Consider the following 25,564-nt stretch of genomic DNA (forward strand, 5'->3'; position numbering starts at 1 on the left):
GATAATACAGAACGTGCTGCTCTCCTTTGAACTTTCTCGATGTACTCCGTCAATTCTATCTGGTAAGGATCCCACAGCGCGCAGCAGTAGTCTAAAAGAGGACGGACAAGCGTAGTGTAGGCAGTATCTTTAGTATATCTGTTACATTTTCCGGTCTTTGGTTAGCCTTCCCCACAACATTTTCTATGTGTTCTTTCCAATTTAACTTGTTCGTTATTGTATTTCCAAGATATTTAGTTGAATTTACGGCCTGCAGATTTGACTGATTTATTGTGCAAGCGAACTTTGTGTGGATGATTTCACACTTTTCGTTGTTTAGGGGCAATTGCCAACTGTTGCACCACGCGGATATCTTTTGTAAATCGTTTTGCAATTTGTTTTGATCCTCTGATGACTTTACTAGTCGATCAACGACAATGTCACGTGCAAAAACAGCCTGAGACGGCTGCTCAGATTGTCTGGTAAATCGTTTACATAGACAAGGAACAGTAAAGGGCCTATAATGCTACCTTGGGGAACGAGCAGAGGACCTATAACACTACCTTGCATGCATACCCAATCTCGGACACTTCCTGCTGCAGATGTACCCCGACACTCGTATTTTTCCTATTGTAGCTGCATCCGACTCTCTAGAAAAACATACATGTGTATTTGTTTGTTCGTACATCCCCCACCATACATGTAACAGAAATTGGTTTGCGAGAGAAATGATCCCCTTAGGGAAAAAAATCAGCTCTACACACACAGGAACAAATCCACCCCCAGAAATTTCAACCCTCCAGCATTTTTTTTTTTTTTTAGCCATTACATGTATGCTCTTGAGGTATATGTTGTTCACTATGGTTGGGCAATTTTCTAGATTTTGGACACATGATGGGTACTCTAGCCTATAAATTGCAAGATGCGTGTGTGCCAACAGGTTGCAGCTAAGCAAGTTCACTGCACTGTGGAAGTATGGTTAACTCAAATACGTCAAGATGTTTTGACTTATATATCTTTGAAGCTGTCACATAACTCGGTCGGCTAGTTCCCTTCTTTTACTCGTCCAAGGATATATTTGTCTTTTTTGAGCTATGACAAGAGCACTTTTCATTCTGCTTCGCAACTTTTAGTTTACTACAATTTTGACACTATAGTCCAATAGCTTGGCAACTGATGTAGATTTTTGATGACTCGGTCGATGACTGATGCGATACAGGAGTTTTTATATTGCCTTTCGAACTACGTTGCTTATATCGCGGCAATGGATAAAGCTTTGACAAAGCAACACGATAATCATTAATTACATGTATTGACTTGTGTTATTACAAAATCTCAGCCGGCCACGATGCCCGAGCGGTTCTAGGCGCTTCAGTCTGGAACCGCGCAACTGCTACGGTCTCAGTTTCGAATCCTGCCTCGGGCATGGATGTGTGTGTTGTCCTTACGTTGGTTAGCTTTACGTAGTTCTAAGTTCTACGGGACTGATGACCTCAGATGTTAAGTCCCATAGTGTTCAGAGCCATCCGAACCAACAAAATCTGAAAAGATTCGCACACGTTTGAAGCACAGAAGTGGCGCGTACAAAAAACTCACAAAAATGAGTTTTTTAGCAGGTAAAATAGGAATGAAGCTAGATTTTTGACAGCGAGTTTTCAATTTTATCGAATGAAAGCCTTTTTAATTTATTTGATTCATTTTAAATCGTTTCTGCGCACTCAATTAATGTAGGAACGAATTTTATGGGCTACATTCAGTTCGACTTTAAACCATCGTAACTCGACAACGCACAAAGCTTGTTGGATAAATAAAAATCTGTCTTGACTTTATCCATTCATCTGTCTTCGTGCAACTTTGAATCGATTCGTACAAATTTAAAGTATCGAAGTCGCGCTTCAAAATGGAACTTTTTTTCGCGTTTTTGCACATAAAATCCGAACGGTGCGTACTCAATTAAAATGGTAGAATTAGTTGAGCATTACTTTCATCCCAATGAAATCCTTTTGCGAAAAAAAGTAATCGATTCGGACAATTCGACTGAGCTCCCAGTCTGATTTCTCGTTCAGACCTTGCTTATATGCCGGGTGGATGTAATTAAACTTTTCCTATTTAACACATTATAACACGGAGACTCATTGTGGTACGAGTACCAGACATGGTAATATTAATGTCCAGAGCGTGGGATGCACGATTTGCATGCGTCACAGCGCCACCGTCCAGTTCCAACTGCGGCCACCAGGCGCCGTGGTGAGTCACCGTGATTCACCTGACCAGTCACAGTGCACTTCTCAACGTGCCAACGTGAGCTCGGACAAAAGGAGCAGCGCATTACTGGTGAATCTCTGTTATCAAAACAACAGCAATGCTGCAGCCGCACTTGGAGAATATCGCCGGCTGAAAGGACCCTCAGTCCCCAACTGCTGTGCGGAGCATGGCGAAGAAGGTCGAATCAACTGGAGAAGTGGGCTTCTCTCCGGGAAGAGGCCGGCGAGCGGTTGCACCGCAGGTGGTTGATGAAGTCGCCGTTGCTATGGCAGACAACGCAGCGCGCAATGCCCGATTGTCAGCCAGTGCGCGTGCTGTGTCACGACAGTTGAACATCGCGCGGTCCACATACAAAATGTGTTCGGACCATTCTCAAATGGTATCCGTACAAGATCCATACCGTACAGCAGCTTGACCCACAACGCACAACAACCTGTTGACTCCACATTCTCGCACGGATTGAAGCTGACGAGGGCTGGCCCTGCAGCAACCTATGGGCAGATGAAGCTCATACTCTGAGAATTGCCGAATGTGGAGATCTTCAGGTGCAGCCAATGCGCATGAAGTTCCGCTGCATGGTGAACGCGTCACCGTATGGTGTGGCTCCACGATATCTTCACCGCTGGCCCATTCTTTCTTTGAACAGGTTGGCGCTCTAGGCCCAAAGAGGTGCAGTGTGACTCGCCAGCATGTCATACCCTCCCTACAGTTTCCGCGCAAGATGGGGCTCCACCACACATCGCTCATCAAGTTTACCTCCTTCTCCGAAACTCATCTGGCAACGATCGAATTTTCAGCCGATCGTTTCCAAATGCTCGGCCATCACAATCACCTGATATCACTCCCTGCGATTTCTAGTTGTGGGGCTACGTGAAGGGCAGATTTACCAGGGGAACACTCACACATGTACTGGCGTGAATCCCAGCATATCAAGCCATGCTTCGTTCTGCTGCACAGAATACCCAGTAGCACGTCCTCTTGCACTGGTGCATGCCTGTATTCGTCGTGGCATACTACCCACAAGTTCATCGAGGCACTTTTGGTCCAGATTGTCCTACTGCTCAATGCCGAGTCGGCGAAGATCCCTCAGAGTGGTTGGTGGGACACTACGCCACGTCGTCCATAAACAGCCCCAGTCATGTTCCATAGGGTTCATGTCTGGAGAACATGCTGGCCACTCCAGTCGAGCGATGTCGTTCTCCTGATGGAAGTCATTCACAAGATGTGCACGATGGGGGCGCGAATTGTCGTCCATGAAGACGAATGCTGCGCCAATATGCTGCCGGTATGGTTGCACTATCGGTGGGAGAACGGCATTCACGTGGCGTACAGCCGTTACGGTGCCTTCTGTGACCACCAGCGGCGTACGTCGGCCCCATATAATGCCACCCCAAAACAGCAGCGAACCTCCACCTTGCTGCACTCGCTGGCCAGTGTATCTAAGGCGTTCAGCCTGACCAGGTTGCCTCCAAACACTTGGTGAAGGCATATGCGACACTCATCGGTGAAGAGAACGTGATGCGAATCCTGAGCGGTACATTCGGCATGTTGTCGGGCCCATCTGTACCGCGCTGCATGGAGTCGTGGTTGCAGAGATGGACCTCGCCATGGACGTCGGGATAGAAGTTGCGCATCATGCAGCCTATTGCGCACAGTTTGAGTCGTAACACGACGTCCTGTGGCTGTGCGAAAAGCCTTATTCAACATGGTGGCGTTGCTGTCAGGGTTCCTCCGAGCCATGATCCGTAGGTGGCGGTCATCCACTGCAGTAGTAGCCCTCGGGCGGCCTGAGCGAGGCATGTCATCGACAGTTCCTGTCTCTCTGTATCTCCTCCATGTCCGAACAACATCGCTTTGGCTCATTCCGATACGCCTGGACACTTGCCTTGTTGAGAGCCCTTCCTGGCACAAAGTAACAATGCGGACGCGATCGAACCGCGGTATAGACCGTCTAGGCACGGTTGAACACAGACAACACGAGCCGTGTACCTCCTTCTTCGTGGAATGACTGAAACTGATCGGCTGTCGGACCCCCTCCGTCATACATCTTTGGGCGGGTTTAGTGACATGTCTGCGTAATCAGAGGGACTGTGTCTGTGATAAAACATCCATAATGAACGAATATTTTCAGGAGTTCTTGGAACCGGGGTGATGCAAAACTTTTTTAATGTCTGTATATCGGCAGCTGGTATGTTTTGCGCTCTTTCCACCGTATTTCATTGCATACGTCATGTTGTTGTTGTTGTGGTCTTCAGTCCAGAGACTGGTTTGATGCAGCTCTCCATGCTACTCTATCCTGTGCAAGCTTCTTCATCTCCCAGCACCTACTGCTATCTACATCCTTATGAATCTGCTTAGTGTATTGATCTCTTGGTCTCCCTCTACGCTTTTTGCCCTCCACACTGCCCTCCAATACTAAATTGGTGATCCCTTGATGCCTCAGAACATGTTCTACCAACCGATCCCTTCTTCTGGTCAAGGTGTGCCACAAACTCCTCTTCTCCCCAATCCTATTCAATACTTCCTCATTAGTTATGTGATCTACCCATCTAATTTTAGCATTATTCTGTAGCACCACATTTCGAAAGCTTCTATTCTCTTCTTATCCTAACTATTTATCGTCCACGTTTCACTTCCATACATGGCTACACTCCATACAAATACTTTCAGAAATGACTTCCTGACACTTAAATCTATATTCGATGTTAACAAATTTCTCTTCTTCAGAAACGCTTTCCTTGCCATTGCCAGTCTACATTTTATATCCTCTCTACTTCGACCATCATCAGTTATTTTGCTCCCCAAATAGCAAAACTCCTTTACTACTTTAAGTGTCTCATTTCCTAATCTAATTCCCTCAGCATCAACCGACTTAATTCGACTACATTTCATTATCCTCGTTTTGCTTTTGTTGATGTTCATGTTATATCCTCCTTTCAAGACACTGTCCATTCCATTCAGCTGCTCTTCCAAGTCCTTTGCTGCCTCTGACAGAATTACAATGTCATCGGCGAACCTCAAAGTTTTTATTTCTTTTCCATGGACTTTAATACCTACTCTGATTTTTTCTTTCGTTTCCTTTACCGCTTGCTCAACATACAGATTGAATAACATCAGAGAGAGGCTACAACCCTGTCTCACTCCCTTCCCAACCACTGCTTCCCTTTCATGTCCCTCGACTCTTATAACTGCCATCTGGTTTCTGTACAAATTGTAAATAGCCTTTCGTTCTCTGTGTTTTACCCCTGCCACCTTCAGAATTTGAAAGAAAGTATTCCAGTCAACATTGTCAAAACCGTTCTATAAGTCTACAAATGCCAGAAATGTAGGTTTGCCTTTTCTTAATCTAGCTTCTAAGATAAGTCTTAGGGTCAGTATTGCCTCAACTGTTTCAGTGTTTCTACGGAATCCAAACTGATCTTCCCCGAGGTCCACTTCTACCAGTTTTTCCATTCGTCTGTAAAGAATTCACTTTAGTATTTTGCAGCTGTGACTTATTAAACTGATAGTTCGGTAATTTTCACATCTGTCAGCACCTGCTTTCTTTGGGATTGGAATTACTTTATTCTTCTTGAATTCTGAGGGTATTTCGCCTGTCTCATACATCTTGCTGACCAGATGGTAGAGTTTTGTCAGGACTGGTTCTCCCAAGGCGGTCAGTAGTTCCAGTGGCATGTTATCTACTCCCGGGGCCTTGTTTCGACTCAGGTCTTTCAGTGATCTCTCAAACTCTTCACGCAATATCGTATCTCCCATTTCATCTTCATCTACATCCTCTTCCATTTCGATAATATTGTCCTCAAGTACATCACCCTTGTATAGACCCTCTATATACTCCTTCCACCTTTCTGCTTTCCCTTCTTTGCTTAGAACTGGGTTTAGAGCTGTTATGCTATTCTCTTTGAAATCTCAAGATGGGACTGGTGTCTTTGTGCACTGTCGATTTGAATCATAAGTAACAAGCAGAATGTAATCGGTTGTGCTCAGCGACTCAAACAATGCCGGAAGAAAATTTCGGTGGCTGGGGAGCAAACACAAATGCAGACCCGCAGAGGTCAATTTTGCGTCCAATCCTACTCCTTATGTAGGGTGAGCGTTAATAAAAACGACAAACTGCACTGCACCGTGACCAGCCACACAGTCCATGACTACAGCGTCCTTGACCGCTCGGCTAATCACGCGCGGCTATACATACATTAATTTTAAAGTTGGCTCAGTATTATTTCATTAAAAACCGTCCGTCTCCCGTGCGTCAAGAATGGTTCAAATGGCTCTGAGCACTATCGGACTTAACTCCTGAGATCATCGGTCGCCTAGAACTAACTTAAACTGAACTAACCTAAGGACATCACACACATCCATGCCCGAGGCACGATTCGAGCCTGCGACGGTAGCGGCCGCGTGGTTCCAGACTGTAGCGCCTAGAACCGCTCGGCCACCAGCGGCCGGCCCTCTAACCTACGTTCTATCCCTGGAAAACCGTACATTTCAGCAGGATATTGCACGACCGCATGTTGCAGGTCTCCAGATCTCTCACCAACTGAAAACGTCTGGTCAATGGTGGCCGAGCAACTGGTTCGTGACAATAGGCCAGTCACTACTCTTGATGAACTGTGGTATCGTGTTGAAGCTGCATGGGCAGCTGTACCTGTACACGTCATCCAAGCTCTGTTTGACTAAACGCCCAGGCGTATCAAGGCCGTTATTACGGCCAGAGGTGGTTGTTGTGGGTACTGATTTCTCAGGATCTATGCACCCAAATTGCGTGAAAATGTAATCACACGTCAGTTATAGTATAATATATTTGTCCAATGCATACTCGTTTATCATCTGCAATTCTTCTTGGTGTAGCAATTTTAATGGCCAGTAGTGTACTGTATTTAAGGCGAGAGCCGTACTACAAAAGATCATTTTCCAACAAGACAATGCACCAACAAGAAACTGCCCCGGGGGTGTGAGGTACGAGTTGTAATAGTTGCTTAAAGTATTTACGAGAGGTCTGTACTAGAGAAAGAGAGCACTTTCATCAGCGCTTCCGCTGAGGGATTTGAAGTACGAATATTAGGAGTGGGGAGGGTAGGGCTGCGCAGCTTCCAGCAAGACAACGCGTGGTGCCGCCTACCTGAGCAGGCCGGTGCGGCCGTCGAGCAGCAGCTTGAGGCGGTGGTTCTCGAGCTGGACGTCGCCCGCCTGCACGGGCCGCACTTCGAACGGCGCCGGCTGCGCCTCCTGGCCGGCGGGGGCGGCGGGGGCGGGCGGCGGCCGGCAGCGCGCGCAGTAGACGACGGCGCGCGAGCCCGGCGGCGGCGCGTCGGCGCGCTCCACCGTGTACACGGCCAGCGACAGCGGCGCCAGGTCCGCCACGAACAGCAGCTCGAACTCGTCGCCCGACATCTGCAGGTAGGGGCCCGGCGACGACTCGCCGCCCACGCCGCCCTGCCGACACACACTCGCCGTGTCTACAGCTCCTCCCCTTCTCAGGCTACCGCACCTCAGTCGCTAAAAGCGGGCATCTCTGAAGGATCACTTTCTTGTTAAAACTGTGCCGGACCGAGTGTGTGTGTGTGTGTGTGTGTGTGTGTGTGTGTGTGGTTTGAGATTCTCGGGCGCTAAACAGCGTGCTCATCAGCGCCCAGACGCACGGAAACGGGAACACATGCGGTGAAGAAACGATGACGGACAGCGAACAAGGAGAATGGCTAAAAAAAAAAAAAATGGCTCTGAGCACTATGGGACTTAACATCTATGGTCATCAGTCCCCTAGAACTTAGAACTACTTAAACCTAGCTAACCTAAGGACAGCACACAACAGCCAGTCATGACGAGACAGAGAAAATCCCTGACTCCGCCGGGAATCGAACCCGGGAACCCGGGCGTGGGAAGCGAGAACGCTGCCGCACGAATACGAGATGCGGACTCAATGGCTAACAGACACAGACCTGACGCAGTTCCAAATCCCCACATACAGAGGCAAAACAAGAGGAAAAGAAACGCACTAAAAAAAGGAAATGAAACACAAGGAAAAGAGAACAGAAATCGAAGTGAAACAAGTAGGCGCACCTCTTACCTAAAGCCTGGGTGAGCCAATCACCCAGCAGCACATTAAAATCCTCTCCCTAAAATCCGAGGCAACAAATTGGACAGGAGACAAAACCGTTAAGACCTTAACCACAGTCGCCGCGTCGTCTTGCAAAATAGAGGGCAAATCCGTTGGCAAGGAAACCACCGCCCTCTGGTCAGACAAAAAAAGACAGTCAAGTAAGATGTGGCGGACAGTAATCTGGACGCCACAAGCACTGCAGATTGTGGGGTTCTCCAATCGGAGTAAAAAACCGAGCGTTAAGGGGCTGTGCCCGACGCGGAGGCGAGCGAGGAGAACCTCATCCCGCCTCAATGACTGGTAGGACGTACGCCATGGTCGCGTGGTGGCCTTGACCAGACGCAGCTTGTTTTCACCGACTGCCAGCCTCTCCTCTTCCCTTTGACGCATAACACGAAAACGAAAAAGGGAGGTAACAGCATGGAGGGGGACAGCACATTCGACAACGTGAGGGAGGGAACGTGCATCTTTGGCAGCCACATCCGGACCGAGACTCGAACTCGGGACCTCTGTCTTTCGCAGTCAAGTGCTCTACCATCTGAGCTACCGAAGCACGACTCACGACCGGTACCCACAGCTTTACTTCTGCCAGTATCTCATCTCCTACCTTCCAAACTTCACAGAAGCTCTCCTGCGAACCATGCAGAACTAGCACTCCTGAAAGAAAGGATACTGCAGAGACATGGCTTAGCCACAGCCTGTGGGATGTTTCCAGAATGAGATTTTCACTCTGCAGTGGAATGTGCGCTGATATGAAACTTCCTGGCAGATTAAAACTGTGTGCCCGACCGAGACTCGAACTCGGGACCTTTGCCTTTCCGGGCAAGTGCTCTACCATCTGAGCTACCGAAGCACGACTCACGCCCGGTACTCACAGCTTTACTTCTGCCAGTATCTCGTCTCCTACCTTCCAAAGGCAAAGTTCCCGAGTTCGAGTCTCAGTCGGGCACACAGTTTTAATCTGCCAGAAAGTTTCATATCAGCGCACACTCCGCTGCAGAGTGAAAATCTCATTCTGTCCATAGTACTGCTGTGTCAGGGACTGTGTGTCGTGTTGTCCTAATCATCAATCCGTTGTGCGGCCTATGTACGTGTGCGTGGTCATCATATCCCATACTGACGTCGGGGAACATGCGCAGGAAACAGTGGTGTTTTGTAAGACATGTGTTTCGGGACGGTTTTCTTAACTTATCACCAATACCGTGGACTTGCCTGTGCTGCCTGTGCCTATGCTATTAGCGCCAATTTTGTGCAGTGCCACTTTGTGTCGCACCACATTCTGCAATTATCCTTATTTTATGAGCATAAGTGTATTCTGTTGACTGCCACCTACACAGGAACTATAACCGTCGTGATAAAATAAGAGAAATCAGAGCTCGCACGGAAAGATATACGAGTGCATTTTTCCCAAACGCCATTCGATAGTGTAATAGTAGATAAACAGTTTGAAAATGGTTCTTTGAACCGTCTGTCAAAGGCTTGGATGTGAATTGGAGAAGCAGCCCTGTAGACGTAGGTGTACTATTACAAATACGAACGTTACTGGTGCCTTCGGATTTCGACTGAGCCTCGACAGCTAACTACAAACAGGTGTAATATGTGGAAGACTGCACTGTTGCTCCTTCTGTAGATTGTCGCACAGGTGACAAAATGGTAGATATCGAAATAGACGAAAGAGGGATGGAGAAACCATTAAAATCGCTCAAAAGAAGAAAGGCCGCTGGACATGATGGGATACCAGTTCGATTTTACACAGAGTACGCGAAGGAACTTGCCCCCCTTCTTGCAGCGGTGTACCGTAGGTCTCTAGAAGAGCGAAGCGTTCCAAAGGATTGGAAAAGGGCACAGGTAATCCGCATTTTCAAGAAGGGACGTCGAACAGATGTGCAGAACTATAGACCAATATCTCTAACGTTGATCAGTTGTAGAATTTTGGAACACGTATTATGTTCGAGAATAATGAATTTTCTGGAGACTAGAAATCTACTCTGTAGGAATCAGCATGGGTTTCGAAAAAGACGGTCGTGTGAAACCCAGCTCGCGCTATTCGTCCACGAGACTCAGAGGGCCATCGACACGGGTTCCCAGGTAGATGCCGTGTTTCTTGACTTCCTCAAGGCGTTCGATACAGTTCCCCACAGTCGTTTAACGAACAAAGTGAGAGCATATGGACTATCAGATCAATTGTGTGATTGGATTGAGGAGTTCCTAGATAACAGAACGCAGCATGTCATTCTCAATGGAGAGAAGTCTTCCGAAGTAAGAGTGATTTCAGGTGTGCTGCAGGAGAGTGTCATAGGACCGTTGCTATTCACAATATACGTAAATGACCTTGTGGATGACATCGGAAGTTCACTGAGGCTTTTTGCAGATGATGCTGTGGTGTATCGAAAGGTTGCAACAATGGAAAATTGTACTGAAATGCAGGAGGATCTGCAGCGAATTGACGCATGGTGCAGGGAATGGCAATTGAATCTCAATGTAGACAAGTGTAATGTGCTGCGAATACATAGAAAGAAAGATCCCTTATCATTTAGCTACAATATAGCAGGTCAGCAACTGGAAGCAGTTAATGCCAGAAATTATCTGGGAGTACGCATTAGGAGTGATTTAAAATGGAATGATCATATAAAGTTGATCGTCGGTAAAGCAGATGCCAGACTGAGATTCATTGGAAGAATCCTAAGGAAATGCAATCCGACAACAAAGGAAGTAGGTTATAGTACGCTTGTTCGCCCACTGCTAGAATACTGCTCAGCAGTGTGGGATCCGCACCAGATAGGGTTGATAGAAGAGATAGAGAACATCCAACGGAGAGCAGCGCGCTTCGTTACAGGATCATTTAGTAATCGCGAAAGCGTTACGGAGATGATAGATAAACTCCAGTGGAAGACTCTGCTGGAGAGACGCTCAGTAGCTGAGTACGGGCTTTTGTTAAAGTTTCGAGAACATACCTTCACCGAAGAGTCAAGCAGTATATTGCTCCCTCCTACGTATATCTCGCGAAGAGACCATGAGGATAAAATCAGAGAGATTAGAGCCCACACAGAAGCATACCGACAATCCTTCTTTCCACGAACAATACGAGACTGGAATAGAAGGGAGAACCGATAGAGGTACTCAGGGTACCCTCCGCCACACACCATCAGGTGGCTTGCGGAGTATGAATGTAGATGTAGATGTTGTGCGTTTGTCTCAGTTTTTATACGCTTGACTGATTATTAGCGAGCTTCTGGCTGATATGTCCAGCTGTTGGTTCAATTTTAGGCAGTTTTTTTTCCATTTTACGTACTGTGGAGTTGTTACCTGTATACGCGTCTGTTTAAACAGTGTCCACATGAGGTTCTAGAGTAGACATTACATACTATCAACGAATACTTTCCGTCTGAATGAAGTACAGGCAGTAGAAAGTATTCATTGTCTCGGCTGTTCGGAAAATGAATTTAAAGGGTCCGCTAGCAGAAGTGAAGAGAACTGTTAAGTGGCGATTAATTACTAACTGCGAGGAAAATGTGCTGCGCGAAGTGTTTCCAGGATTTCAACATCTACGAGGCGTGGCTGTAAAATAACGGGACAACCGCGGCGCCTTCGTAGTCGACTGCGACGTCTGTAGACAAATCAGTGTGGTCGTGGTTTTCGTTCGTGTAAGAGCTGTTACTTCGTTTTGCCGGAAAAATGATAAGTGTAATATTTCAGCAACGAACCGTCATGAAGCTTCACATGAGACTTCTCCGCCCCCGGCAGCTGAGTGGTCAGCGCGACTGAACGTCAATCCCAAGGGTCCGGGTTCGATTCCCGGCTGGGTCGGACACTTTCTCCGCTCCGGCACTGGGTGTTGCGCTAATCATCTTCATTTCAACCCCATCGACGCACACGTCGACGAAGTGACGTCGAATCGAAAGACTTGCACCCGGCGAACGGTCTACCCGACAGGAGGCCCTAGTCACACTATTGTTGTTGTTGTGGTCTTCAGTCCTGAGACTGGTTTGATGCAGCTCTCCATGCTACGCTATCCTGTGCAAGCTTCTTCATCTCCCAGTAACTACTGCAACCTACATCCTTCTGAATCTGCTTAGTCTATTCATCTCTTGGTCTCCCTTCACGACTTTTACCCTCCACGCTGCCCTCCAATGCTAAACTGGTGATCCCTTGATGCCTCAGAACATGTCCTACCAACCGATCCCTTCTTCTGGTCAAGTTGTGCCACAAACTTCTCTTCTCTCCAATCCTATTCAATTCTTCCTCATTAGTTACGTGATCTACCCATCTAATCTTCAGCATTCTTCTGTAGCACCACATTTCGAAAGGTTCTATTGTCTTGTTGTCCAAACTATTTATCGTCCATGTCCACTTCCATACATGGCTACACTTCATACAAATACTTTCAGAAATGACTTCCTGACACTCAAATCTATACTCGATGTTAACAAATTTCTCTCTTTCAGAAACGCTTTCCTTGACATAGCCAGTCTACATTTTATATCCTCTCTACTTTGACCATCATCAGTTATTTTGCTCCCCAAATAGCAAAACTCCTTTACTACTTTAAGTGTCTCATTTCCTAATCTAATTTCCTCAGCATCACCCGACTTAATTCGACTACATTCCATTACCCTAGTTTGCTTTTGTTGATGTTCATCTTATATTCTCCTTTCAAGACACTGTCCATTCCGTTCAACTGCTCTTCCAAGTCCTTTGCTGTCTGTGACAGAATTACAATGTCATCGGCGAACCTCAATATTTTCATTTCTTCTCCATGGACTTTAATACCTACTCCGAATTTTTCTTTCGTTTCCTTTACTGCTTGCTCAATATACAGATTGAATAGCAGTGGGGAAAGGCTACAACCCTGACTCATTCCCTTCCCAACCACTGCTTCCCTTTCATGCCCCTCGACTCTTATAACTGCCATCTGGTTTCTGTACAAATTGAAAATAGCCTTTCGCTCCCCGTATTTTACCCCTGCCACCTTTAGAATTTGAAAGAGAGTATTCCAGTCAACATTGTCAAAAGCTTTCTCTAAGTCTACAAATGATAGAAATGTAGGTTTGCCTTTTCTTAATCTAGCTTCTAAGATAAGTCGTAGGGTCAGTATTGCCTAACGTGTTCCAACATTTCTGCGGAATCTAAACTGATCTTCGCCGAGGTCAGCTTCTACCAGTTTTTCCATTCGTCTGCAAAGAATTCGCGTTAGTATTTTGCAGCTGTGACTTATCTCCGAATAACTAGTGGAACGTACTCTGATTAGGACAAACATTATGACCGCAAATCAAACGGATCAAATGGCTCAGAGCACTATGGAGCTTAAAATCTGAGGTCATCAGTCCCCACTTAGAACTACTTAAACCTAACTAACCTAAGGACATCACACACATCCATGCCCGAGGCAGCATTCGAACCTGGGACCGTAGCGGTCGCGATGTTCCATACTGAAGCGCCTAGAACGGCTCGGCCACACAGGCCGGCCATTATGACCACCCGCTTTATACCTTGTTTGTAACCAAATGTATTACTGATTCTGCATATCAGGGATTTGACAGTTCGATGGTAAATTTGTGGAAGTACGTGGCATTAGATGTCTACAAACTAGGGCCGGCCGGTGTGGCCGAGCGGTTCTAGGCGCTTCAGTCTGGAACCGCGTGACCGCTACGGTCGCAGGTTCGAATCTTGCCTCGGGCATGGATGTGTGTGATGCCCTTAGGTTACTTAGGTTTAAGTAGTTCTAAGTTCTAGGCGACTGATGACCTCCGATGCTAAGTACCATAGTGCTCAGAGCCATTTGAACGATTTTCTACAAACTGGTCATGTAATTCGCGCAAATAACGGGTAGCTGATTTGCTTTTTTTTTGGGGGGGGGGGGGAGATATGAGGTAAAGTCTTATGGGACGAAACTGCTGAGGTCATCGGTCCTTAACCTTACACACAACGGTAAGGACGATACAACTCCGATGCTCGAGGGAGAACCCAACCTCCGATTTACGTACCGTTGACGGCGCCCGATAGCTACCAAGATGGGTTCCACAGGATTTATATCAGCCGAAGTCGGTCGCCGAGAAATCAACGTTATTTCACTATAATACTCCTCAAACCACTTTAGCACAGTACCGGCTCCGAGACACTAACGCCTCAATACTAGGTGAACTTATCAACACACTGTATACAACAGAGGTGATTAGAGTAAAACATTGCCAAATAAAGCTGGCATTACGCACAAGTGTGTTGATAAGTTCACCTGGTATTGAGTGCAGCATGACTCTAGTACGTCCTTGTTCCTTCTCTATTCATTTCATAGACTACATTGGTCAGATAATGTGGTTCATCCACTGTCACGGAATTTTGTCATTCTTTGCTTGCAACGGAGTACCGCAGGGTGCGAGGAGCGCTCTGCCGGTCACGTTCGTCCAACCACCTCCCGCCTGTGCGGAATTCTGGCGTTAGCGATAACAGATTATGTGCAGCACTACATTATCTTTCATTTGTGGCCCCTTTAGCGATTTGTTTTATGGTTGTTTAACATTCCCCGGTGCAATATCAACGCTGTTTAATATTAATGTCATTATCTAGAATATAATATAAGGGAGACCGAGAGATGAGTACACTAAGCAGATTCAGAAGGATGTAGGTTGCAGTAGGTACTGGGAGATGAAGCAGCTTGCACATGATAGAGTAGCATGGAGAGCTGCATCAAACCAGTCTCAGGACTGATGACAACAACAACAACAACTAGAATATTGTCACTGGACCACATGTCAACTACTGTTTCTAAACTCTTCCTCTTTTTAACAATATTACATTTAATCAAAATATCCACGGGTGTACTGCCGGTCCACAGTGTGCAACGGGCACAATATTTCGGCGATCAAACATGTCGCTATCATCAGCACATAGGGCGCGCACTAGCTCTGACGCAGAGTGTCTACCCCAGGAATTGGAACATTTGAGAACTGTATTTCGAAAAAACAGGCGCACTCTCGGGGAAAATCGCTCGCATTTTGAAGAAACACCGGGTCGGAACCGTGTTTTGTCCTCCGGATAAAACTCGTGCACTGGTGGCGAGCGCCAAACATGGCCTCGGTCGGAGAAAGGCCGGCGTGTACCAGATTCCGTGTCAATGTGGCAAGTCGTATATTGGTCAGACGATGCGTACCGTCGAGGATCGATGCCGTGAACACCAGAGGCACACTAGACTAATGTATCCGAGCAAGTCGGCGGTCGCTGAACATTGTTTGTCGGAAAATCACGCTATGGAGTATGACCGAACGAGGATTCTGGTACAGACGTCGAGATACTGGGACAGCGTTGTTAGAGAGGCCATCGAAATTCGCACCAATGACGACCTCATAAACCGTGACTGTGGCTATAATCTTAGCAAGGCTTGGGAAACCGCGATTGGGTTAATCGAGAATAAATTGAGCAAACGTATAGTTGTGGCGACCACGGCGGACAGACCCATCACTCCGACGTCATCTCAGACGCCGTCGCAATCTGTTCTACCGCGCGACCGTGGCGCGGACGGCGGAGGGTGTGCACCGCGGGCGGAGGGTATTTAAATCGGCCGCCGCCGCGACCGAACCCAGTTCCCCCTGAGCAGCCATAGCGTACGGATCTCCGTGCCGGCGCGTTCACAGCAGCTCAGTCCGTCAGTTCACCTGATGATGGCGACATTATTATCGCCAAAATATTGTGCCCGTTCGACACTGTAGACTGGCAGTACACCCGTCGATATTTCGATTATCAAATACGCCGGGAGAAACTCAAGAATCACAATATTACTTCTGTCCTGTTCTTCTTCTTCTTCTTTTTTTTGCTGTAATGCCTTTTATACGTTATAAGCTTATTACAGACTTCAACTATTGTATCGCCCTTTATTTTCGCTGTTTCAATTAATTACTGAAAACTAATGTAGCCGACTTTAGCGACATCTGGTGTACTTACAACACAAACATCTTGTGGCTACTGTGCGGCAGCTTGTTTTAAACAGTAGTATTACTGACAACACGACCCGTGCATGAGATGTTATTTATATGCATTTGACGAAGCTGATGCTGATTCCGCATTTAACATTTGGCGATGCCACTATGGCTGCAGTACATTAGCGCTTTGTTTTTATGAAACAGGTAGAGGCAAAGGTGGAAAAATGGGCCCCTGCTGGTATTATGGGCCCCCTACATATGCAAGGGCGATGTACTTGAGGACAGTATTATGGAAACGGAAGAGGATGTAGATGGAGATGAAATGGGAGATACGATACTGCGTGAAGAGTTTGACAGAGCACTGAAAGACCTGAGTCGAAACAAGGCCCCGGGAGTAGACAACATTCCATTGGAACTACTGACGGCCTTGGGAAAGCCAGTCCTGACAAAACTCTACCATCTGGTGAGCAAGATGTGTGAAACAGGTGAAACACCCTCAGACTTCAAGAAGAATATAATAATTACAATCCCAAAGAAAGCCGGTGTTGACAGATGTGAAAATTACTGAACTATCAGTTTAATAAGTCACAGCTGCAAAATACTAACGCAAATTCTTTACAGACGAATGGAAAAACTGGTAGAAGCCGACCTCAGGGAAGATCAGTTTGGATTCCGTAGAAATGTTGGAATACGTGAGGCAATACTGACCCTAAGACTTATCTTAGAAGAAAGATTAAGGAAAGGCAAACCTACGTTTATAGCATTTGTAGACTTATAGAAAGGTTTTGACAATGTTGACTGGCATACTCTCCTTCAAATTCTGAACATGGCAGGGGTAAAATACAGGGAGCGAAAGGATATTTACAGTTGGTACAGAAACCAGATGGCAGTTACAAGAGTCCAGGGACATGAAAGGGAAGCAGTGGTTGGCAAGGGAGTGAGACAAGGTTGTAGCCTCTCCCCGATGTTATTCAATCTGTATATTGAGCAAGCAGTAGAGGAAACAAAAGAAAATTTCGGAGCAGGTATTACAATCCAGGGATAAGAAATAAAAACTTTGAGGTTCGCTGTTGACATTGTAATTCTGTCAGAGACAGCAAAGGACCTGGAAGAGCAGTTCAACAGAATGGACAGTGTCTTCAAAGGAGGATATAAGATGAACATCAACAAAAGCAAAACGAGGATAATGGAATGTAGTTGAATTAAATCGAGAGGTGCTGAGGGTATTAGATTAGGAAATGAGACGTTTAAAGTAGCAAAGGAGTTTTGCTATTTGGGGAGCAAAATAATGGCGGAAGAAGGGATCGGTTGGTAGGACATGTTCTGAGGCACCAAGGGATCACCAATTTAGTATTGGAGGGCAGCGTGGAGGGTAAAAATCGTAGAGGGAGACCAATAGATGAATACACCAAGCAGATTCAGAAGCATGTAGGTTGCAGTAGGTACTGGGAGATGAAGAAGCTTGCACAGGATAGAGTACCATGGAGAATTGGATCAAACCAGTCGCAGGACTGAAGACAACAAGAACAAAAACGTATTTGGACGTACAGGCCACGAAGTCTAGCGGAGAGCACATGAACTACTGCAACTAGTTGCCAAACTTGACTGTAGAGTGCGCAGACGTAGTAGCTGTCATGGTTTGTGAGTAGTTGTGCTGTGAATTTTTTCCTGTCATCAAAAGTTTGATAAAACTCAAATTTCTATCATGTTATTAGTAAAACTAAGGTAAGGTACGTATTTGGCTTGTTGTTGGGATGCCGTTTTACATTAATAACGTCGGTTGCGAACCAAACTAACCGTAGGCAAAATTGTTTTCCCAAGATAGTGGAGCTATGGGCCCCTTTTGCTGCTGGTATTATGGGCCCCGTAAAATCAATCAGATTTTATGGGACCATTTACAAATATTGCTACTCTTTATGTTTCAGATACCTCGAAGACATCTTGTACCCCCAAAAAAATCGAAACGGCAATCGTAGGACACAGCAAATATGGCAAATGATATTGTAGCTATAAAAGAGAAAAAAATGGGGTTGAAAAAGCAGTTAAAGTGTCCCCCATTCTATGCTCCAAAGGTTTCACGAATCGATAAACCGGTCGAAGAAATAGTTAACATTAATTTCGGCCCTCCACCGGTTTTATCACAGGGACTTCAGGACGAACTGGTTAAATATCTTCTCATTATGGAATCCAAAATCTACGGCCTTACCAGAAATGACGTCAGGCGCATGGCCTACCAGCTTTGCACAAGAAATAAAATCCCTCATCCACTTGTAAAGGACGAAGTTGCTGGTCGAGCTTGGTTTGACCATCTTATGTCACGGCACAAAAATATTCTGTCTATTTTGAAGCCATCTGCAACTTGGATTTCACGTGCTAATGGGTTTAATAAACAAACTGTCGACAATTTCTTGGTTTTGAGCACTATGCAACTTAATTCTGAGGTCATCAGTCGCCTACAACTTACAACTACTTAAACCTAACTAACCTAAGGACATCACACACATCCATGCCTGAGGCAGGATTCGAACCTGCGACCGTAGGGGTCGCTCGGCTCCAGACTGTGGCGCCTAGAACCGCACGGCCACTCCGGCCGTCGACAATATCTTCAATTTACTTGAAGCTGCGTTCGGTAACTACAAATATCCTGCGGACAGAGTTTTTAATGTAGACGAGTCAGGCCTTTAGTGTCGTTCAAAGCAAAATTTCTCGTGTCATCGGCTTGAGGAGAAAAAGGCAAGTTGGTGCATTATCTGCAGCTGAATGAGGGTCACTCGTAACGTGTGTGTTCTGCATGAGCGCGTCTGGTACTTTTGCCCAATGAAAGGGGCTCTGCCTGCCTCTATAGGAAGGTGTGATCGCTCTGGTTGGATTCAGAGCAACCTTTTCACTGATTGGTTAATCCATTTTTATCTCTAAAACAAAGCCATCAAAAGATGATCCTATTTTGCTTATTTTAGATGTCCGCCATACCCACACAACGTATACTGACGTAATTGACGTAGCTCGTGAACCCCACATTACAAAGCTTGCTTCCGGACACTACACACAAGCTGCAACCACTAGATAGGAGCTCCGTGGGACCCCTTAAGAATCATAAGGCAATGCTGCACAACAATAGGCCTCTTGGACCATACGATATTGCTGAGCTACTTGGGAATGCATTTCTGAAATGTCATACAGCTGAAACAGCCATTTCAGGGTTCACAGTCACAGGAATTTTTCCTGTAAATCGCAAAGTGTTTAATGATATTGACTTTGCTCCCTCTGAAGATACCGGCGTTCAAAGTCTGACTGTAGATGCTCTGAAAGCCAGTAAAGGGCGAATCCCTAAGGAGAAGCCTTCAAGTCAATCAGCTCAATGCATTCATCCTGGCACATCATCGACATTAACTACACCATCTGCAAGAGACTTGGCAGAAGCTGGGCCCTCAGGATGCCCTTCCCAACAACGTTTCTGGTCATGTTTCTCCCCAAGACGTATTGCCGATACCAAGACCAAAAATAAAATTGACAAACAAAGGCCCTAAACCCATTAGTTGTGCTGTTGTAACTTCTTCTCCTTATAAACGTGCACTAGACGGGGCAGAAGAAAAGAAAAATAAGAAAACTAAGAAGAAACAAGACGGAAAAGAAAAGAGGCAGTACACTGAAGGAAGGCGGCAATGAAAAAGAACCAAATTCTAGAACAAGTAGGAGAAATGAGTTAGTGTATGAACATGAATCAGATGAAGAAGGTGAAGGGGCGAGTGTAAGTTTTGATTCGGGAGAATCCCTCCCACACATTGAAGTTGGTGTTTCTGCCCCTGATGTTGACGACGCTGCATGTCTATTTTGAGAAGGTTTTTTTTTTTTCAAAGGACACAAAAGGTGAACTTTAGGTCCAGTGTATATAGCCTGTCAGATGTGGGCTCGCAACGAATGCGCTGCATGTGAAAAAGATACTTATGTGTGTGACTACTGAAAATAAATTAGGCGTAGACTGTGAAAATCATCCCACCAGTAGACTAATTAACAATGTTCAGAGTGAATCTTTCTCTCATTACTAGTGGACCCGACAGACGTTGCCTTGCATTTTTTTTTGTACTCAAATGATACCCATCTTCTCCTTCTTCCCAAAATATCAATGGATGTTGCTAACTGTCGTAAGAGCGATGACTGTCTTCAATGGTATGCAGTGTGTTATCTCTGCATCGAATTCATATATCTCAACGTTCAAATGCGTCGCCAACCACAGCAACTGCAACTTCATTATATCGGCCCGCGTGCTGACCAGATGGTTCTCTGTCTGCTGTATAGTTGTCGTTTTGCAGTCTGTTTGAAACGGTATTGAACAACTGGACCAACTGATTGTGATTCTGTAAAACCGGTTCTAAAATACCCTCAATTTCTCACTCCTCCATCTGCTCCATATGGTTGTACTGGCAGCGTACGTTTGTATGGTGCACCTCATCACCCATGAAGTACACTCCTGGAAATTGAAATAAGAACACCGTGAATTCATTGTCCCAGGAAGGGGAAACTTTATTGACACATTCCTGGGGTCAGATACACCACATGATCACACTGACAGAACCACAGGCACATAGACACAGGCAACAGAGCAAGCACTATGTCGGCACTAGTACAGTGTATATCCACCTTTCGCAGCAATGCAGGCTGCTATTCTCCCATGAAGACGATCGTAGAGATGCTGGATGTAGTCCTGTGGAACGGCTTGCCATGCCATTTCCACCTGGGGCCTCAGTTGGACCAGCGTTCGTGCTGGACGTGCAGACCGCGTGAGACGACGCTTCATCCAGTCCCAAACATGCTCAATGGGGGACAGATCCGGAGATCTTGCTGGCCAGGGTAGTTGACTTACACCTTCTAGAGCACGTTGGGTGGCACTGGATACATGCGGACGTGCTTTGTCCTGTTGGAGCAGCAAGTTCCCTTGCCGGTCTAGGAATGGTACAACGATGGGTTCGATGACGGTTTGGATGTACCGTGCACTATTCAGTGTCCCCTCGACGATCACCAGAGGTGTACGGCCAGTGTAGGAGATCGCTCCCCACACCATGATGCCGGGTGTTGGCCCTGTGTGCCTCGGTCGTATGCAGTACTGATTGTGGCGCTCACCTGCACGGCGCCAAACACGCATACGACCATCATTGGCACCAAGGCAGAAGCGACTCTCATCGCTGAAGACGACACGTCTCCATTCGTCCCTCCATTCACGCCTTTCGCGACACCACTGAAGGCGGGCTGCACGATGTTGGGGCGTGAGCGGAAGACGGCCTAACGGTGTGCGGGACCGTAGCCCAGCTTCATGGAGACGGTTGCGAATGGTCCTCGCCGATACCCCAGGAGCAACAGTGTCCCTAATTTGCTGGGAAGTGGCGGTGCGGTCCCCTGCGGCACTGCGTAGGATCCTACGGTCTCGGCGTGCATCCGTGCGTCGCTGCGGTCCGGTCCCAGGTCGACGGGCACGTGCAACTTCCGCCGACCACTGGCGACAACATCGATGTACTGTGGAGACCTCACGCCCCACGTGTTGAGCAATTCGGCGGTACGTCCACCCGGCCTCCCGCATGCCCACTATACGCCCTCGCTCAAAGTCCGTCAACTGCACATACGGTTCACGTCCACGCTGTCGCGGCATGCTACCAGTGTTAAAGACTGCGATGGAGCTCAGTATGCCACGGCAAACTGGCTGACACTGACGGCGGCGGTGCACAAATGCTGCGCAGCTAGCGCCATTCGACGGCCAACACCGCGGTTCCTGGTGTGTCCGCTGTGCCGTGCGTGTGATCATTGCTTGTACAGCCCTCTCGCAGTGTCCGGAGCAAGTATGGTGGGTCTGACACACCGGTGTCAATGTGTTCTTTTTTCCATTTCCAGGAGTGTGTGTGTTTCGTCATTTTGACATTTTCATTTTTTACGGTGTCTTTTGATATTTCAGGTCTGGCATTTCAGTAAATATTAAGTGTATTATATCCACATATAAGTTACGTACATAAAACAATGCCACGCCTTCGTGGACGAGGAGGAAATATTGGTCGACGGACTCGGAATCCACAATTAGTCCAGAGCCGTCGGTTAAGTAGATCGGCAGAAGATCAACTGACGGACGATGAAAATTTTTAAGAAACCAGGCTGCAATCCGACGTGCTAATGAAAGTCGAGAGCAACGCAACGGGCCCGCCGGAGTGGCCGTGCGGTTCTGGGCGCTACAGTCTGGAACTGCTACGGTCGCAGGTTCGAATCCTTCCTCGGGCATGGATGTGTGTGATATCCTTAGGGTAGTTAGGTTTAATTAGATCTAAGTTCTAGGCAACTGATGACCTCAGAAGTTAAGTCGCATAGTGCTCAGAGCCATTTGAACCATTTATGAGCAACGCAACGAACGCCTTCGAGCTGATGCATTGAGACAAAGGGTGGGCCGTCAACGCGTCACCGACACATTCGGAACACGTGAACAACAGCGTTTGCAAGTGTATCGCGCATTGACACTTGCATCAGTTTTTCGCCTTGCGTTTGAATATGAGCCGGACATCGACTACTCGTCACATTCACAAATTGTAATCGGTGCTATGAACGAACAATGACCACACTGTTATGCACTCAACTACAAAGGTGGATTGGCCGTTTTCTGCTGCGCGTCTGGGAAAGTTGTACTGCCGCCACTGAATTCGCCGCCGGAACCATTCAATTCGCGCTTCCAAGTGACATCATCTGGAGCAACAGAAATCGTTCAGAGTTAGGATGGTCGCAATTTTCGCTCAGCGTTTAAGGTTCAGGGCCAAGCGTATCATCAAATTGGTCCATTAATGCCGATGCCTGATACCGATTCACAATTTCTGAAAATCTACACTCCTGGAAATTGAAAAAAGAACACATTGACACCGGTGTGTCAGACCCACCATACTTGCTCCGGACACTGCGAGAGGGCTGTACAAGCAATGATCACACGCACGGCACAGCGGACACACCAGGAACCGCGGTGTTGGCCGTCGAATGGCGCTAGCTGCGCAGCATTTGTGCACCGCCGCCGTCAGTGTCAGCCAGTTTGCCGTGGCATACGGAGCTCCACCGCAGTCTTTAACACTGGTAGCATGCCGCGACAGCGTGGACGTGAACCGTATGTGCAGTTGACGGACTTTGAGCGAGGGCGTATAGTGGGCATGCGGGAGGCCGGGTGGACGTACCGCCGAATTGCTCAACACGTGGGGCGTGAGGTCTCCACAGTACATCGATGTTGTCGCCAGTGGTCGGCGGAAGGTGCACGTGCCCGTCGACCTGGGACCGGACCGCAGCGACGCACGGATGCACGCCAAGACCGTAGGATCCTACGCAGTGCCGTAGGGGACCGCACCGCCACTTCCCAGCAAATTAGGGACACTGTTGCTCCTGGGGTATCGGCGAGGACCATTCGCAACCGTCTCCATGAAGCTGGGATACGGTCCCGCACACCGTTAGGCCGTCTTCCGCTCACGCCCCAACATCGTGCAGCCCGCCTCCAGTGGTGTCGCGACAGGCGTGAATGGAGGGACGAATGGAGACGTGTCATCTTCAGCGATGAGAGTCGCTTCTGCCTCGGTGCCAATGATGGTCGTATGCGTGTTTGGCGCCGTGCAGGTGAGCGCCACAATCAGGACTGCATACGACCGAGGCACACAGGGCCAACACCCGGCATCATGGTGTGGGGAGCGATCTCCTACACTGCCCGTACACCTCTGGTGATCGTCGAGGGGACACTGAATAGTGCACGGTACATCCAAACCGTCATCGAACCCATCGTTCTACATTCCTAGACCGGCAAGGGAACTTGCTGTTCTAACAGGACAATGTACGTCCGCATGTATCCCGTGCCACCCAACGTGCTCTAGAAGGTGTAAGTCAACTACCCTGGCCAGCAAGATCTCCGGATCTGTCCCCCATTGAGCATGTTTGGGACTGGATGAAGCGTCGTCTCACGCGGTCTGCACGTCCAGTACGAACGCTGGTCCAACTGAGGTGCCAGGTGGAAATGGCATGGCAAGCCGTTCCACAGGACTACATCCAGCATCTCTACGATCGTCTCCATGGGAGAATAGCAGCCTGCATTGTTGCGAAAGGTGGATATACACTGTACTAGTGCCGACATTGTGCATGCTCTGTTGCCTGTGTCTATGTGCCTGTGGTTCTGTCAGTGTGATCATGTGATGTATCTGACCCCAGGAATGTGTCAATAAAGTTTCCCCTTCCTGGGACAATGAATTCACGGTGTTCTTATTTCAATTTCCAGGAGTGTATAATGTAATACACTTAAATTAAAATGTCGAAAAATAGACGAAATCCTATGCACGTAACTTATATATGAATATAATACGCTCAATATTGCACGCAAAAATGCAACGCCACCTACCGTGCTGATTAAAGAATGTAAATTTTCCAGGCCCCCACTTGAATGCATACACAAAAATTCATTCAAGTAGATCCAACCGTTCAGTTGCGGTATGGATAAATAACCTAAATACCGACTGCAGCGTCATCTGCCGGGCTGATTTGTGAATCTAAATCATCCAGCTCCCCACTTGAATGCACTCACAAAAATTCATTCAAATCAATCCAGCCGTTTCGTTGCAGAATAGATAAATAACCTAGATGCCGACTGCAGCGCCATGTGGCGGGATCATTGGTGAATTTAAACCATCCAGGGTCCCACCCAAACGCATAAAAAAAAATTCTTTCACATCGGTCCAGCCGTTTAGGAGCAGTTCAGTTACATACACACGTACAGTAGAATAATATATATATATATATATATATGTATGTATGTATAATTATTTTTTTCAAATTTTTGTTTCTTTTTATTTCAAACTACCTTGGGGCCCATATTACCAGCGCAAATTCTTGACGCAACAAAATGCAGACTACCAAGAAAAAAATAAAATTTTGTTTTAAATATTAAAAAGCTGAACCAAAACTTGTCGTAACTATTGCAGGACATACTAGAGAAATGTTTTATGTTAATTTCAGTTCATTATACTAAAATAAAAGGTGTTATATAAAAAAAAAGCAAAGTGGGGGCCTATTTATCCACCTTTACCTCTATGCCTGTTCATATTTAAAGCGCACATATGTAAATTTTGTTAGCATTTCTTTTCATTATGGTCTATGTATTGTTCTTAATCCATTACTGGCCATTGTCCATTTTTTGGGACGCGTATATTTTACTTATTTCCGCGTAAGCAATAGAGCTTTTAGCCTTTATTGTTGCACCTGCAGGTTACTGCTATAATGCCTGTAAATGTAAAATAAATAACTTTTTTCTAAGTATTTCACG

The 25,564-nt window shown here is 46.8% G+C and overlaps 1 protein-coding gene across 2 annotated transcripts in view; it reads right to left on the minus strand.

Moving 5' to 3' along the window:
- Positions 1 to 25,564, minus strand: part of LOC126295334 (alpha-mannosidase 2) — a 923,615-nt gene that overhangs the window by 102,355 nt on the left and 795,696 nt on the right. For both annotated transcript variants that reach the window (XM_049987803.1, XM_049987802.1), the window contains one exon: positions 7,367 to 7,680. In XM_049987803.1, coding sequence (XP_049843760.1) covers positions 7,367 to 7,680 — 314 coding nt within the window. The remainder of the gene's footprint in view (positions 1 to 7,366; positions 7,681 to 25,564) is intronic.

Source organism: Schistocerca gregaria, chromosome 11 (genome assembly GCF_023897955.1).
Source record: "Schistocerca gregaria isolate iqSchGreg1 chromosome 11, iqSchGreg1.2, whole genome shotgun sequence".
Lineage (NCBI taxonomy): Eukaryota > Metazoa > Arthropoda > Insecta > Orthoptera > Acrididae > Schistocerca > Schistocerca gregaria.